The sequence below is a fragment of the Calidris pugnax genome, unplaced genomic scaffold (genome assembly GCF_001431845.1).
Source record: "Calidris pugnax isolate Ruff unplaced genomic scaffold, ASM143184v1 scaffold289, whole genome shotgun sequence".
NCBI classification, from domain to species: Eukaryota; Metazoa; Chordata; class Aves; order Charadriiformes; family Scolopacidae; genus Calidris; species Calidris pugnax.
This window is the reverse complement of record NW_015091339.1, coordinates 16,238-32,262: the sequence shown is the minus strand read 5'-3', so window position 1 is coordinate 32,262 and position 16,025 is coordinate 16,238. Positions and strand designations below refer to the sequence as shown.

Below are 16,025 nucleotides of genomic sequence, written 5' to 3'. Positions count from 1 at the left end.
GAAATAGCCAGAAAAAAAAAAAAAAAAGAGGACACAGGAACAAAAACGCTCTTATTTATGGTTGTGATGGCAAACAAGCCCGGGGGGGGAATGAGGGAGGGGGGGAAATGGTGTTACTTAAGACCTTTGTAAGATACTTATGGATTGGGGGGGACAGGGTTGTCCTCGTTTGGTTTTTTTTTTTAATAAAAGAATGCAAGACTATTATGTACAGGATGACTTTTGTAGAGAGTTTGATGAGTAAAACCTAAAAAAAGCCAAAACAACGCTAAATCTCAGGCAGCGCTGGCTCCATGGAGAGGGGGTTCCCTCCTGCTTGGTCCCCAACCTCTCCCAGCAGCAGGGGAGGAGGAAGAGGAGGAGGAGGAGGGACAGCAGCTTTCCCACCTCCCACCTGGGATAAAATCAGCTTTTTTTCTGTGTTGACCCCAACTTTGAAGCCCCCAAGGGAAGGACAGAGGGAGCAGGAAGGACTCAGGGCTGCAGGATCAACACCCTCCTCCTTCCCAGAGGAATAACCAGGTTCCAAGAGAGACACAAAAGGAGCATTTTGAGGGAAAGAGCTTATTTTCCACATTCTTTAGGTCTTTCTTGCCCTTTGAAAAGGCTCAGCTTCTTGTCCCTGAAGGAGCTCAAGAGAAGCACAAGGGCAGAGAGGACTTCCCCAGCCACGGCTACACCACACTGGCACCACTGGGCTCCCAGTGGCTTCCAACTGGAAAGGTGGTTCCTGGAACTGGTGGCTCTGGGGAGGGGAAGTGCCAAAAGCCCCGAAGTGCAAAGGGAAGGGGCAGCTGCAGCACCCGGCTCTGAGGGAGATGTGGTCAAAGACCCAGTTCCTCTCCAGCAGCAGGAGGAGAGTGGCTGAAGGGAAGGCTGAGTCCTCAGCGGGGCCAAAAACTGCAGCCAAGAGAAGAGAAAAAGCATTTTTTTCCTAATTTTTTTTTCCTGGCCTCGTGTACAAACACAAGCCCTGCTCAGAAGGGCTTCAGGCTGCAAAAGCCACACCAGGGGATGGACCAGGCTCTCTCTGCCGTAAGAGATGCTCCTCCTCAGAGAGAGAGAGAGAGAGATGAGTGCCCTGCAGAAAAGCCATAAAACCAAGAATTATTTCCTGCTGCTTCAAACAAGTGCTATTTCTGGGTGCAGGCAGCAGGGGGTGGCTGCGGGGAGCGAAGCAGCCTCTCCTGGTGCTGCAGCATCTTCTCCCCTGCCAAAAAAGCAGCCCCGGGGAGGAGCTGGGAAGCTTTATTTTCCTGTAGGAAAAGCTCTGCACCGCTCACCTTCCGTGATCCAAGGGGATCTGGGGAAGGAGGTGCTGCTCCTACAACTGAAGTGAATCAGAGCCAACAGAGCACAGGACTGGTTTCCAGAATTTGGCTTTACTTCGCAGTACAGAAATCATTTGGAGCCTTTTCAGGAGCCAGGAGAAGCGCAAGGCTCTGTCATACCGATACCGCAGCGCCCGTTTGGTCCATCCGAGAAGCCACCAGGGTACAGAAAAATTACTTCCACATCTTGCCTGCTCTGTAATTTTGTTCTCTCAATTTTATTAAGATTAAAACACAAAGGAGCCTTAGGCACAGCTGTGTCCCAACCGATGTAAACAAGTTTTTTTTTTGTTTGTTTTTTTTTTTTTTTTAGAAGCTTAAAGTGGAGGTTAAAGTTCTGTGCCCAGAACTAAGCCAACATTTGCTGCTGCTGCTACAATAGATGTGGGCTTTGTCCAAGAATACAACTTGCCACAGAGTTAAGATTGATGGGAAGAGACTTTTTTTTTTTTTTAAGGGATGCTGTCCACAATAATGGAGTGCTCAAGTTTCTATTTTCCCTGGCTACCAGGTTTGGGTGACAACCGTCACGGCTACTAGCTCACCAGAAGCACATTGAATGGTGAAGGATGTTTTTACAAATGATTAAAAAGACAAAAGGTAAGACACAGCTGTCAATGAGTTATTTCCAAAAATCTGCCACCAACGTCTACGTCTGCAAAATAATAATAATAAAAAAAAAAAATCAAGTTTCTATTTTCCCTGGCTACCAGGTTTGGGTGACAACCGTCACGGCTACTAGCTCACCAGAAGCACATTGAATGGTGAAGGATGTTTTTACAAATGATTAAAAAGACAAAAGGTAAGACACAGCTGTCAATGAGTTATTTCCAAAAATCTGCCACCAACGTCTACCATCTGAAAAAAAAAAAAAAAAAAAAAAAAAAACCACCAACAACGACCAAAAAAAAAAAAAAACCAAGAGAAAGAAAAAAGGTTCTGTCTTGCCTTTCTCTTACGAGGTTAGTCGTTAAATCAGTCAGTAATTTGCCAGATTCTGGACAGCAGCCCTACTAGAATGAAATAATTAACACATGATATCCAAAAGGGGAACATCATTACCAGTGCAGTACTCTTCAATCTCTCAGAGATGGGATTACAAAAGCAGGCCTTACAATATTGAATTTCATACAGTGTTCATTAAGTTCCTTATATATTCATATTAGCCGATTTTTTTTAATTTCTCCTAATTAAGAGATTCTCATTACTGCAGCTCCTCCTCCCCGTAGATATCGTTCTTCTTGCGTTTCATCTCCTCGAAGTCGAACTCTGATCCCATCATCCTCTTATAAATATCTTTGATGTCGTCGCACGTCGTCTCGAAGTGGGTGGTGGCGTCGTAGGTGCGAGAGATGAAGATCTGGAGGAAGAGGAGGAGGAGCCCTTCAGCCTTCGGCCTCTCTCCTCACCCCCCCACCCCCCCACCCCTCGGACACCCGAGCGCGGAACTCACCTGGCTTTCGGTTCCCAGGTCGGTCGGCGCAAACAGGTCACTGATGCTAACGAACCTGGAGAGGAGGGGGAAATAAAGAGTGGGTGGGGAGGTGGTTCTAGGGCATCAATATGGGGCAAAAAGGGCTGAATTACAGAATCACAGAATCTTAGTGGTTGGAAGGGGCCTCTGAGATCATCGAGTCCAACCACAAAAGGAAAAAAAAAACACCCAACCAAATACAAACCACACCACACCAAACGCCCACCAAAATCACCGCACCCACCAACTAAACCCCACACTCAACACCTCGCCACAAACCAATAACCTTGGGCACTAGAGCATGCCCTGAAGAGCCATGTCTACACGTTTCTTAAATCCCTCCAGGGATGGTGACTCCACCACCTCCCTGGGCAGGCTGTTCCAGTGCCTGACCACTCTCTCAGTAAAGTCATTCTTTCTAATATCTAATCTAAATCTCCCTTGGCCCAACTTCACCTCAATGTCCTTCCTGTAGTGAGGGGCCCAAAACTGAACACAGCCCTCGAGGTGAGGCCTCACCAGTGCCCAGTACAGAGGCACGATGACTTCCCTACTCCTGCTGGCCACGCTATTCTTGATACGAGCCAGGATGCCATTGGCCGTCTTGGCCACCTGGGCACACTGCTGGCTCATGTTAAGCCTGCTGTCCACCAACACCCCCAGGTCCTTTTCTTCCGGGCAGCTTTCCAGCCACTCTTCCCCAAGTCTGTAGCGTTGCCTGGGGTTGTTGTGACCAAAATGCAGGACCCGGCACTTGGCCTTGTTAAACCTCATCCCATTGTCCTTGGCCCATTGATCCAGTCTGTCCAGATCCCTCTGTAGAGCCTTCCGACCCTCAAGCAGATCAACACTCCCACCTAGTTTGGTGTCATCTGCAAATTTACTGAGGGTGCATTCGATCCCCTTGTCCAGATCATCAATAAAGATATTGAACAAGACTGGCCCCAGAACCGAGCCCTGAGGGACACCACTGGTGACCGGCCACCAACCAGATTAAGGACAAATTAAGCAAACGTGGAGGAAATGTGGAGTTTCACCACCTCTGTGTGGCCAAACGGCCTTCAGAGCCCCCCTCTGCCTCCCCTCAGGCCCGTGTGCTCGCAGCAGAGAAGGGGAGAAGGGGCTTGTTGTGGAGGCCTTACTTCTGCTCGATGGGCTCCAAGAGGTCCAAGGCCGGCTTGATTTCCTTCTCTGGGTCGGCGGTCTCCACGGTGGTGCTGGCGATGGCGATGTACTTCCCCTGCGCCGCCACGTTGTGCGCGGAGGAGATCATGCAGACGTAGATATCTGGGGAAGAGCAACACAACGACGGGTGACTACGTGCCAGGAGAGCCAATGACCCTTGGGCTGCCCCATCCCAAAAGCCTCCTCTGACTTGCACCCTCCTCCTGCTCCTCTGGCACTTGGTACCTCCTCAGCCCACGCTTGAAGGAGTTCCGTGCCTGCCCTGCAGTCCTACGTGCTCACAGTCCCCTGGATGATGGACCTGGACACGAGGAACCCTGCAGGATCTCCAAAATCCAGGCTCTCAAGGATGTGACAGCTCCCAAAAGGCAGCGGGGTCCCCAGCAGCCAGCCCACCCCTCTGGCTGAGGGTGAGGAAGCCTTTCCCCTCCTGCACAGAGCCTTCACCCCTCTTCCAGAGCATCCCCCAAGCTCCTCACCCGCTTCTCCCAGGGCAGGGGCACTTTTTGGCAGATTTCTCAGATATTTTTCCAACCACAACCACCCCCCCCCAGCTTCCCCCACTGCTGCCCTGAACCCAAGCACAGCCTGGCTGGGGCCTGAAGTATTTCTGGATGAGGACGTGGAATCTGCCACGGGAGGGACACCAAGTGCCTTTTTCTGCTTGATTCAAGGTCAAACCCTTCCCCTCCTCCTAGGGCTCCCCTCCCTCATCCAGAGTCCCTCCCCAGCTTTCCTGGAGCCCCTTGAGGGACTGGAAGGGGCTTCAAGGTCTCCCCGGAGCCTTCCCTTCTCCAGGCTGAACCCCCCAACTCTCTCAGCCCCCCCTCCCAGCAGAGGGGCTCCAGCCCTCCCAGCATCTCCGTGGCCTCCTCTGGCCCCATCCAACAGGTCCATGTCCTTCTGATGCTGGTGGCCCCAGAGCTGGAGGCAGCACTGGGTGGGGGGGTCTCCCCAGAGCAGAGCAGAGGGGCAGAATCCCCCCATGGCCCTGCTGGCCATGGGGCTGGGGATGCAGCCCAGGACATATCTCATCAGGCCATGGGAGCACATTTAACGACCACCCAGCCTCAACCCCAGAGCGAGGAGACCCACACACACACACACACACACCCCCCTCTCCCCACCCCCAGCAGCCCCCCAGGGGCTCCACCGCACCTGATTTTCGGTTGACCTGGTTCTGTGGAATGATGATCTGGCACGAGTTGGCATCGTTTGTGTTCTTGATGGGGTGGCTCAGGATGCAGATTACCCGAATCACTTGACCCACCTTCGTGACGCGGTCCGAGACGTAGCTGGGGTCGCAGATGAGCTGTTTGCAGCGAGCAACCTGCAAGAAATGGAGAAAAACCTTGGGTGACCACTGCATGGAGGGGCATACACAGCCAGAAGTGAGCAACCAGCTAATTTTGGGGAAAAAACAAGCAATTTGAGGTGGCTCTTGCTGCATCTGGTCTTATTTCACTGCCAGCAGCACGTTTCAGCTTGGGCTCAGTAGAAACCCTTTCACACCTTCCCCTCGTCATTGACCACACGGGTTAAGCTCTAAGGTACAAAATCCAGTCCTTCCAGTCTAGGACCACATCTTGCTGCTGTCACGGCTGAACCAAACAGGTAAGAATCGACCAGTTTGTGTTAAAATTCATTTTTTACACTAATAGTTTAATATTTGACCCATGGGAAGCCTCTGGCCTGCCTGCACTTGGACCCATCAGTCCATAGTGTGGATTATCACCTCCACTGTCGGCCAGGACACGTCATCCCTGACCCAGAAGGGACACGTTGCCCCACCAGCAAGCTCTGAAGTGTCCTGCAAAGCTCCTGCTCCAGCTGGGAGCACATTTGTAGCTTCCAAGCAGCTCTTCCAGGTGGAGAAGAAGCTGCAGAAAAGCCACGTGTGTCGGCTGCCCCGAGCAGCTAAAGCTGAATGTCAAGGGCAGAGCTGGTTCCACACCCAGGTCAGACACAAACAACGGCTCTTCGCCGCTTCACCCGGCCCGATTTATTCGGAAAACAACCTTGGCAGCCCATGGAAGGCTTCATTCCAGCTCCTGGAGGAGGATTAGTGTACTCCTCACCAGGAAAACATCATGTCTTAAGTGAGCTAGCACAGGGAAAAAAACCACCAGGCCAAGCAGTCTCAGCCCGAGGGCTCTGGTGAGGGTTTTTCTACTGAATTTGTTGGGATCGATGACCCACAGCCGCGATTCTGACCCACAGACCTGATGGAGAGGGTCCAGAGGAGGGCCACAAGGATGATCAGGGGGATGGAGCACCTCTGCTACGAGGACAGGCTGAGGGAGCTGGGGTTGTTCAGCCTGGAGAAGAGGAGGCTCCGGGGAGACCTAATAGCAGCCTTCCAGTACCTGAAGGGAGCCTACAGGAAGGCTGGGGAGAGCCTGTTTACAAAGGCCTGTAGTGACAGGACGAGGGGCAATGGCTTCAAGCTGGAGGGGAACAGATTTAGACTGGAGATGAGGAGAGGGTTCTTCACTGTGAGGGTGGTGGAGCACTGGAACAGGTTGCCCAGGGAGGTGGTGGAGGCCCCATCCCTGGAGATATTCAAGGTGAGGCTCGACGAGGCCCTGGGCAACCTGGTCTAGTTGGGGGTGTCCCTGCTGACTGTGGGGGGGTCGGACTGGATGACCTTTGGAGGTCCCTTCCGGCCTGGGCAGTTCTATGGTTCTATGGATGGAGGCCGGAGGTGGAACAGGGAGGAAGGGTTCCAGCCTGGGCAATTCTATGGTTCTATGGATTCTGTGAGGCTGGAGGTGGAACGGGGAGGAAGGAAAGAACCAGAAGGTACCGTACCTCCCCTTCAGACTTCACACCAACCACTTTGCCATTTTCTATCACGATCTCTTCGATGGGCTTGTTGAGCATGTAGGTGCCTCCGTATATAGCGCTTAGCCTGCAGGAGAAAAACCACTTCAGCACCTTCCACAGCTGTAAGTTTGGTTCCTAACAGCCCTTTCAGCCCCCTCGTTTCTGGTTCCACTCGGAAAAACCCCCACATTAGACTTTAAAGCTCTTCAAAATAACATCCAAGCAGTAGGTGCTGTTCTTTCTGCGAGGCATGAGGTGGTATTTGGAGGAAATTAAGAGGTGGGATTACACCCAGCTGGAAAGAATCAGCTTGGTAGAAGCCAGAGAGCCCTACAGCGCTGCAGGCTACACCCCAGGGGTAAATCTGACCTCTTGGATAGAGAACGTGCTGCAAACAGTACCTCTGAGCAACCCCCAAACCACCACCACTAACAGGAATCGTGGTAAACGAGCCCAAAAAGAAGAAATCTCACATGGAGGAATCGCTTCTTGATTAAGACAGTGAGAGAAACCTTAATGACCACAGGATTCGTGCAGGGCATCATCTTCTGGAAGCCTGGTGACCCAACTCTACGCATCTGATCCCCACCACCAGGAAGCACAGAGGGGTTGGGAAAACACTGGAGTCCATCCAAAGCCAAGTTCTTACCTGGCAAATCCCTGGGGCAGCTCTCCAAGGCCATAGAGGGGATAAAGGTAGGGGCTCTTCCCGTATCTAGCCAGCGACTCGCTGTACAGCTTAATCCTGTTGATTGTTTCTTGGCAGGGTTGATCTAGATAGCTGGGGAGGGCAGGGCCGTGATTCACAACAGTTCACAAACCAAGACTTAAGAGCAGAAAACACTCCAGGAGCAAAACATTTACTTCCCCTTCAGTTTCCTTCCCACCCTCCGGCTGCTCCTGGTGAGTATTTCCCTGGAAGTTCCCTTTTAGAAGCACTGGGGGTTTATTTAGGAAGGAGTTAGGAATCATGGAATGGTTAGAGTTGGAAAAGACCTTAAAGATCATCCAGTTCCAACCTCCCACCAGAGCAGGTTGCTCCAAGCCCCCTCCAACCTGCCCTTGAACCCCTCCAGGGATGGGGCAGCCACAGCTTCTCTGGGCAACCTGGGCCAGGCTCTCACCACCCTAAGAGGGAAAAATTTCTTCCTGAGATCTCATCTCAATCTCCCCTCTTCCAGTTTAAAACCCTTCCCCATCATCCTATGGCTCCCCTCCCTCATCCAGAGTCCCTCCCCATCTCTCCTGGAGCCCCTTGAGGGACTGGAAGGGCCTCCAAGGTCTCCGCGGAGACTTCTCTTCTCCAGGTTGCCCCCCCCCAACCCTCTCAGCCACCCCTCCCAGCAGAGGGGCTCCAGCCCTCCCAGCATCTCCATGGCCTCCTCTGGTCCCGCTCCAACAACCCCAAGCTTCATTAACCCCAGGAACCAGAGGGGCTCCAGCCCTCCCAGCATCTCCAAGGCCTCCTCTGGCTCCACTCCAACAACCCCAAGCTTCATTAACCTCAGGAACTCACAAAGTTGCAATATCCCATCAGCAGAGGACACAGGGTTTTTTAAGATTCATGGAGCACTTGGGGACACTGCGAGACGTCCCACTCTCAAAGCACAATAGATGCCCAGCCCCACAGCTAATTTGGGGGGAGCAACCAAACCCAGACTTACTCGTCAGTCCTGTAGAGCGCGAGGGCATGGCCCGTGAAGTCTATAACATCTTGCCCCAGGTCAAACTTCTTATACACGTCGCGCATGGTGGTCTTCTTGGGATCAACGCCTTCGTAAGTTCGGGGGTCGTTCTCATCAAAGTTGGCGACGTACACTAGGAATTTCCTGAACCGGCGTTTCTCAAACAAGCCCATTAAGCCTAAAAAAGAAGTTATTTTTTGTCAGAAACTCACACAGCTACTAAATGGCTTTTCCATTGGTAGAGTAACAGAAGCTGGTAAGAACCACCAAGCGTTTCAAACATCACTCACTAACGTGCAGCTTGGCCTTTAGGGTTCTCTGTTCAAGCAGGAGACACCAACATCTGCCATACCAGTCCACACCAGCAGCCATCCTGGTGTATTGGACTTCAAGAGGTGGAACAGCCAACTTTTTCCTCAAGGCATGGCCAGAGGCCGGGCTTCTACACTACCTCCAGCTGGGGGAAAGCCTGGAGAGTAGTTTCCACTCAACCCAGTCTAAAGCCCAACCTGAACTTCCATAAACTTTTGGGTATTTACCAGACTTTGCATCATCCAAGTGTGGTGACCAAAGCTCCATCAAAGCAAGAGGTGCCAGGGCTCTCCCACAGCCTCGCCGAGGAACCAGCAAGCGCTGCCAGGGTCAACGTTTCAAACAGGAGATTGGACAAGGCACCATTTATGTGTTTTAATTTTCTACAAATCGGAGAAATGAGACTGGACTCGCTGAAACACCAAGGCAGAGACAGCACCAAAGGTACCTCCTGCTTCTGCCAGCACGAGTCTCTCTTAAGAGACCATTTCAGAGTCAACAACACAGCCAAAATGGAAGGAACGACCCATTACTCCATAGCAAAGGGGAATATCTACCATAAGGAAGGCTCCAACATATAGATAAGATACATCCCCGGAGCCTCCTTTGCTGGAGTCACTTTATCAGAAGGGTTTTTCCCAGATGCTCCTCAACACACCCTGAATCTGAAGTTAACAGACCGCCGAGTCAACAACACAGCCAAAATTGAAGGAACAACCAATTACTTCACAGCAAACGGGAATATCTGCCATAAGGAAGGCTCCAACGTACAGATAAGATACATCCCAGGAGCCTCCTTTGCAGGAGTCACTTTATCAGAAGGGTTTTTCCCAGATGCTCCTCACACCCCCTGAATCTGAAGTTAACGGACCGCCCTCTGCCAGCTCCTAACGAATTTCACTACGCTATTATGCCCCATCAGTTGTTTCATCTGAGGTATGAAATTTAAGTAGACACCAATTAAAATTGAGCCAGGTGCCACGTGATGGAATTAGTGATTCCAGTTTTCCCCACTGACAAACTCGGCGTTTTTCACGCACACAATTCCACCCAAGGACCCAACATTAAATATTTATGGCAAAGGTGGGAGCAGAAGCCCCAAGTGTAACCTTTGGAGGAAGTAAAACTGCCAAATTCTCACCAGCCAAGCCACAGAACAGGCAGCTTGACCAGCTCCACCTGAAAGCTCCATGAAAACTGTAACTCAAGGTTCAGAAAGCCCAAGACTCACACTCGAATTGGTGTTTGAGGTCAAATGAACAGACCGCCCTCTGCCAGCTCCTAACGAATTTCACTACACTGTTATGCCCCATCAGTTGTTTTATCTGAGGAATGAAATTTAAGTAGACACCAATTAGGATTGAGCCAGGTGCCACGTGATGGCATTAGTGATTCCAATTTTCCTGCTGACAAACTCGGCGTTTTTCACGCACACAATTCCACCCAAGGACCCAACATTAAATATTTATGGCAAAGGTGGGAGCAGAAGCCCCAAGTGTAACCTTTGGAGGAAGTAAAACTGCCAAATTCTCACCAGCCAAGCCACAGAACAGGCAGCTTGACCAGCTCCACCTGAAAGCTCCATGAAAACTGTAACTCAAGGTTCAGAAAGCCCAAGACTCACACTCGAATTGGTGTTTGAGGTCAAATGAGATGGAGAAGAACCTTACACTAAGCACAGCTCGTTACTGAGATGGAGAATACACACAGCACCACGTGAGGAGGAGCATCAGGATTTCTTCTCTACACAGAATATCCCGAGAGGTGGGTGGCAGAGACCTGTCTGGCCTCAGGAGGTCACAAAACAAGGTGCAACTACTCACTGGATGCCAAGGCTTCTGCCTCAGTGGAAGGAACTTTGTAGATCTTTCCTCCCTTGTAGACGAAGCTCCCCTCGATCACCTTGAAGTCTAAGTAGCGAGTGACTTCTGTGTAGAGCAGCATCTTTACCAACTGACCTGCAAAAGAAGTTTGGCATGAGTCAACCAGCTGCTCTGCAGCCCAAAACCAAGAGGATGGTGCTTCTCACAAGACTGTTCTTCTGACGCAAATTCTCACCAGCCAAGCCACAGAACAGGCAGCTTGACCAGCTCCACCTGAAAGCTCCATGAAAACTGTAACTCAAGGTTCAGAAAGCCCAAGACTCACACTCGAATTGGTGTTTGAGGTCAAACAAGATGGAGAAGAACCTTACACTAAGCACAGTGAGAGATGGAGCCTACACACAGCACCACGTGAGGAGGAGCATCAGGATTTCTCTTCTACACAGAATATCCCGAGAGGTGGGTGGCAGAGACCTGTCTGGCCTCAGGAGGTCACAAAACAAGGTGCAACTACTCACTGGATGCCAAGGCTTCTGCCTCAGTGGAAGGAACTTTGTAGATCTTTCCTCCCTTGTAGACGAAGCTCCCCTCGATCACCTTGAAGTCTAAGTAGCGAGTGACTTCTGTGTAGAGCAGCATCTTTACCAACTGACCTGGAAAAGAAGTTTGGCACGAGTCAACCAGCTGCTCTGCAGCCCAAAACCAAGAGGATGGTGCTTCTCACAAGACTGTTCTTCTGACACAACAAATCCTTCAACGGCAGCACCACGTTCAACCCACACAGCTCTTACACCTCTGTCTAACAGACGGGGTGTGGCAGACGCTCACTGGTGCAATTATCAGGCAGTTTTAAAGCTTTCTACAGGCAATTAAGAGCTTCCTCCTCATTACTCCAGCTTCCAGCAGCCCTCGGAGTAAAAGCCACCCTGCAGCACGTTAATGCACCACAGAACATGGCTGTTTTTTGCTCCTTGTGGTTCATTCACGCTCAACGTGGCAAAAAAAGGTCACTTTTTGGGCAGCAGCAGCTCCTCATCCTTACTATTGACATCTAGCACAAGCAGCTAATGTCAACTATACACCCACTTCCCTGTCCCCCACCCACTGTCACATCCCCAGAGAAGACTGTTCTTCTGACACAACAAATCCTTCAACGGCAGCACCACGTTCAACCCACACAGCTCTTACACCTCTAACAGACGGGGTGTGGCAGATGCTCACCAGCAGTTTTAAAGCTTTCTACAGGCAATTAAGAGCTTCCTCCTCATTACTCCAGCTTCCAGCAGCCCTCGGAGTAAAAGCCACCCTGCAGCACGTTAATGCACCACAGAACATGGCTGTTTTTTGCTCCTTGTGGTTCATTCACGCTCAACGTGGCAAAAAAAGGTGACATTTTTGGGCAGCAGCAGCTCCTCATCCTCACTATTCACACCTAGCACAAGCAGCTAATGTCAACAATACGCCCACTTCCCTGTCCCCCACCCACTGTCACATCCCCAGAGGGACACCATCCCTTAGAAAGGCACCACAACGGGCAAGCTGAGACCTGAGGAACCAAATCTAGACAGGAATCAACTCTTCTGCTGCACTAACCTCGAGCAAGGCTGGCCCTACACAACACATCTGTCCCCTCCTGCTCCAGGGACAAGATATTCCAGTAGCAAAAGTGGTTGGTATTTGGCAAAACTAGTTGCCCCCTGAAGTTGTTTGCATCGATAACCAGTTCAGGGCTAGTGGATTTGGGCCAGAAGACCTGTCCCCCCCATTAGTCGATAACCAGTTCAGGGCTAGTGGATTTGGTCCAGAAGACCTGTCCCATTACGGGAACACAGGGATTAGAGAATGAGGATTTGTAGCCTCAATAAGGGATGAGAGAGTCTGCAACAAGCCATAAAAACAGGAACAAAGGGAATTAACAGTCACCATGGAATCAACGGGTTCTTCCTAAGCCACGGAAGAACAACAACCCACAAATTCATGGCATTAGCTCTGGCTAGAAATGCAAATGCTTTGAGAGAGGATGTTGGAAAATGGCCCTTCAGACCTTCCAGACGTGCCATTTCTGCATGCTCCAGGCTGGAGCCATCTTCTGAGTCCAAAAGGTCCACAGGCAGAACGAGCCGCGGAGCAGAAGCCGTGGTGCTTCTGGCACAAACGAGGGCAGATCAGCTCTAACGAGTTTTCTGCAGCTCTTTGATTAATAAGTGCACAAAGAGATGGCCCAAGGGGTGTTTATTCAGTTCCCAGCACTGGTCACTAACCCAATACAATATCAACAGCCTTTCCCTCGTCCAATAAGATAACCAGATTATTGGACGAGGGAAAGGCTGTCAATAGAGTATACCTGGATTTTCAAAAAGCATTTGACACTGTCCCCCATACAAATCTGCTGGAAAAACTGGCTTCACACGGCCTGGACGAGCATACGATCTGCTGGATCAAGCACTGGTTGACTGGAAGGTCCCAAAGAGTGGTGCTCAATGGATGTACGTCCAGCTGGTGGCCTGTCACAAGTGGTGTGCCTCAGGGCTCAGTGTTGGGACCATTTCTATTTAAAGTCTTTATTCACGATCTCGATAAGGACATAGGGTGTATCATCAGCAAGTTGGCAGATGACACCAAGTTAAGCAGGAGTGTTGACTCCCAGGAGGACTGCCTGGAGGAAAGAGACCTGGGGGTTCTGATTGGCAAGCAGCTGAATATGAGCCGGCAGTGTGCCCAGGTGGCCAAGAAAGCCAACGGCATTCTGGCTTGCTTAATATAAGCAGGTTCATAAACCAATCTGAACCCTGAAGCTTGAGAGAGACCAGATACCAGAAAGCACATTTTCAGCTGCAGAGCTGGCAGAAATCATACCTGGGATCCTGACCCAGGTATAGCATTGCACCGTGCTGCAAACAGGTTTGATTACTGGTTGGTGCTGGTCTCTTCTCGCAGGTAATTAGTTACAGAACAAGAGGGAATGGCTTCAAGCTCCAACAGGGTAGGTTTAGACTGAACATTAGGAAGGAATTTTTCACTGAAAGAGTGGTCGGGCATTGGAACAGGCTGCCCAGGGAGGGGGTGGAGTCACCATCCCTGGATGTGTTTAAGGGACGTTTAGATGGGGTACTGAGGGACATGGTGTAGGGGAGGACTTTGTAGAGCAGGGTAGATGGTTGGACTCGATGATCCCAAGGGTCTCTTCCAACCTGAATGATTGATTCTATGATTCTATGAACTTACAGATTCGGGAGCTCGGTATCGCTTACCGTTAGCCATAAGGAATTTTGGAATGAGGTCCACGTTCCAGTCTCTTCCTCGCCCCATAGATTCTGGTGGGGTTCCTGGGAGATTAAACCTTTTGTAGAGCTTGGGAGAGAATAACAAAAGTTATTATTAGCAGAGGAAACATCTCTGGGTGTAATTTCTCCCACGCATGTACACACTTTCCACCCCCACGTCCCTGAACATAAGCTCTTCACATCAAGCTTTTGGCCAGCGTTTTAGCTCAAATTTGACTTCCAGTAAAATTCTTACAGTAAGAATTGGGCAGCATTATTCTGTTCATCCAGGTTTTCCTTCTCCAAGGCTTAAAGCTTGGGAATTTATGACCTGCTGGACCAAACCACTGTTTAACGTACCTAAAGATAATCTGCTCAAAATACCAGCTTCAGGAGAAGGGTGAGCTCCTCCAGAAACTTGAATCAGATTCCCCAATATTTGAAAAGGCTGGATGGATGGGCCCAGGCCAATGGGATGAGGTTCAACAAGGCCAAGGGCCAGGTCCTGCACTTGGGTCACAGCAGCCCCGTGAACACTACAGGCTTGGGGAAAAGTGGCTGGAGCTGCCTGGTGGAAAAGGACCTGGGGCTGTTGGTCAACTGTTGGCTGAACATGAGCCAGCAGTGTGCCCAGATGGCCAAGAAGGCCACCAGCATCCTGGCCTATATCAGGAACAGCATGGTGAGTAGCACTCAGGAGGTGATTGTCCCCTTGTACTTGGCACTGGTGAGGCCCCACCTCAAGGGCTGTGTCCAGTTTGGGGCCCCTCACCACAAAAAAGACATTGAGGTGCTGGAGTGGGTCCAGAGAAGGGCAATGGAGCTGGTGAGGGGTCTGGAGAACTTCTGAGAGAGCTGGGGGTGTTCAGCCTGGAGAAAAGGAGGCTGAGGGGAGACCTTCTCGCTCTCTCCAACTCCCTGAAAGGAGGGGGTGGCCAGGGGGCAATTGGTCTCTTCTCCCAGGTCACAGGTGACAGGACAAGAGGAAATGGCCTCAAGTTGCACCAGGGGAGGTTCAGATTGGATATTAGGAAAATGTTCACACTGAAAGGGTTCTTAAGCCTTGGAATGGGCTGCCCAGGGCAGTGGTTGAGGCACCATCCCTGGAGGTTTTCAAAAGCTGGGTTGACATAGTCCTTAGTGACATGGTTTAGTGATGTTTTGGGGTTTTTTTTATCAGAGTTAGGGTGAGGGTTGGACAGGATGACCTTAAAGGTCCCTTCCAACCTAGACGATTCTAGGATTCTATGAATATTTATATTTCACCCCGTTAAGCAGCGATTTCCTGACATCCAATTGATTGGCCAAACTTAACAGCTTTAGGGCCTTTGCAATCGCAGGGCACGAGCAGGAACCAAAACGAGGTGGCATCTTTCCAGCTGGAAGTGCTCACAGACCAAGGACCAAGCGTTACTTCGAGGCACAAAGACCACGGAGCATTTCTTAAGCAAATATTCGCCGGCAAACACGGCAGGAACAATTTAGCCCAAGAGTTTTAAGATCTGTTGGGTGTTATTCCTCCAAATTATCGCTCGGATGCCACGTGCTTGAATCTCAGCTGGGAACTATAAAAAACAAGTGCTGTCTCCCAAGTATAAACACAGACACCAGATTCTCCCCCACTGTTATCTGCTCTGCCATTAAACATTCTTACTCAAAAGAAACCCTTAAGAGTAATTACTTTGAATCCACCCCTGGGTTAGCTGGAAATAAAGCTCCCTTTATGTGCCAGGGGTGGACACAAAAGGGGGATGTCACCCTCGGCCTCCGTACTTACATCCTCCAGGGGTGTAATGGATGCGCTTTCCCCTCCGTAGTAAGAGTTCCGATCCATGTGAAGGACTTTCTTTCCATTCACTGACATGATCCCGGAGAGGATGCATTCCTGGGGAGAGAGGAAAGGAAAGGAGGGACGTGTTAGTTGCATTTGAGCCTCCTTCCATTTTTCTTAGCAACGGTCTCCCAAAGAGCACGTTGAGGCAGGCGGCTGCACGCCTGGATCTGAAGGTACCCAACACAAAACACACCAGTTGCTTCACTCTGGAATTAAGACACACACACTGAAAGACTTCCACTTGAGAAAGACTTCTACTTGAGAAAGATTAACCCTTTACTAGGTTTTGCTG

The 16,025-nt window shown here is 50.6% G+C and overlaps 1 protein-coding gene across 2 annotated transcripts; it reads right to left on the bottom strand.

The window, feature by feature from the left end:
- Positions 1 to 2,371: 2,371 nt before the first annotated feature.
- Positions 2,372 to 15,817, bottom strand: GDI2 (GDP dissociation inhibitor 2). Of its 2 annotated transcripts, XM_014961007.1 has the most exons (10): positions 15,677 to 15,817; positions 13,888 to 13,987; positions 11,155 to 11,289; positions 8,481 to 8,679; positions 7,466 to 7,597; positions 6,802 to 6,901; positions 5,149 to 5,320; positions 3,948 to 4,092; positions 2,785 to 2,839; positions 2,372 to 2,691 (listed from the first exon to the last, which is right to left on the bottom strand). In XM_014961007.1, exons 1-10 carry the CDS (start codon positions 15,761 to 15,763, stop codon positions 2,536 to 2,538), a joined length of 1,281 nt encoding a protein of 426 aa, XP_014816493.1. In that variant the 5' UTR covers positions 15,764 to 15,817; the 3' UTR covers positions 2,372 to 2,535. The 2 variants fall into 2 exon arrangements, with proteins under 2 accessions (XP_014816493.1, XP_014816494.1); XM_014961008.1 differs by lacking the exons at positions 11,155 to 11,289; positions 13,888 to 13,987; positions 15,677 to 15,817 and adding an exon at positions 10,637 to 10,785.
- Between the last annotated feature and the right edge of the window lie 208 nt (positions 15,818 to 16,025).

Bases quoted from the DNA above. Each gene is read 5' to 3' on its own strand.
- GDI2 (XM_014961007.1), bottom strand. From the start codon at position 15,763: ATGTCAGTGAATGGAAAGAAAGTCCTTCACATGGATCGGAACTCTTAC. The intron at 11,290-13,887 runs GTAAGCGATACC...CTTCTTTTCCAG, and splicing joins AAAATTCCTTATGGCTAACG to GTCAGTTGGTAAAGATGCTG. The intron at 4,093-5,148 runs GTGCGGTGGAGC...GCTCTTCCCCAG, and splicing joins CCAGGTCAACCGAAAATCAG to ATATCTACGTCTGCATGATC.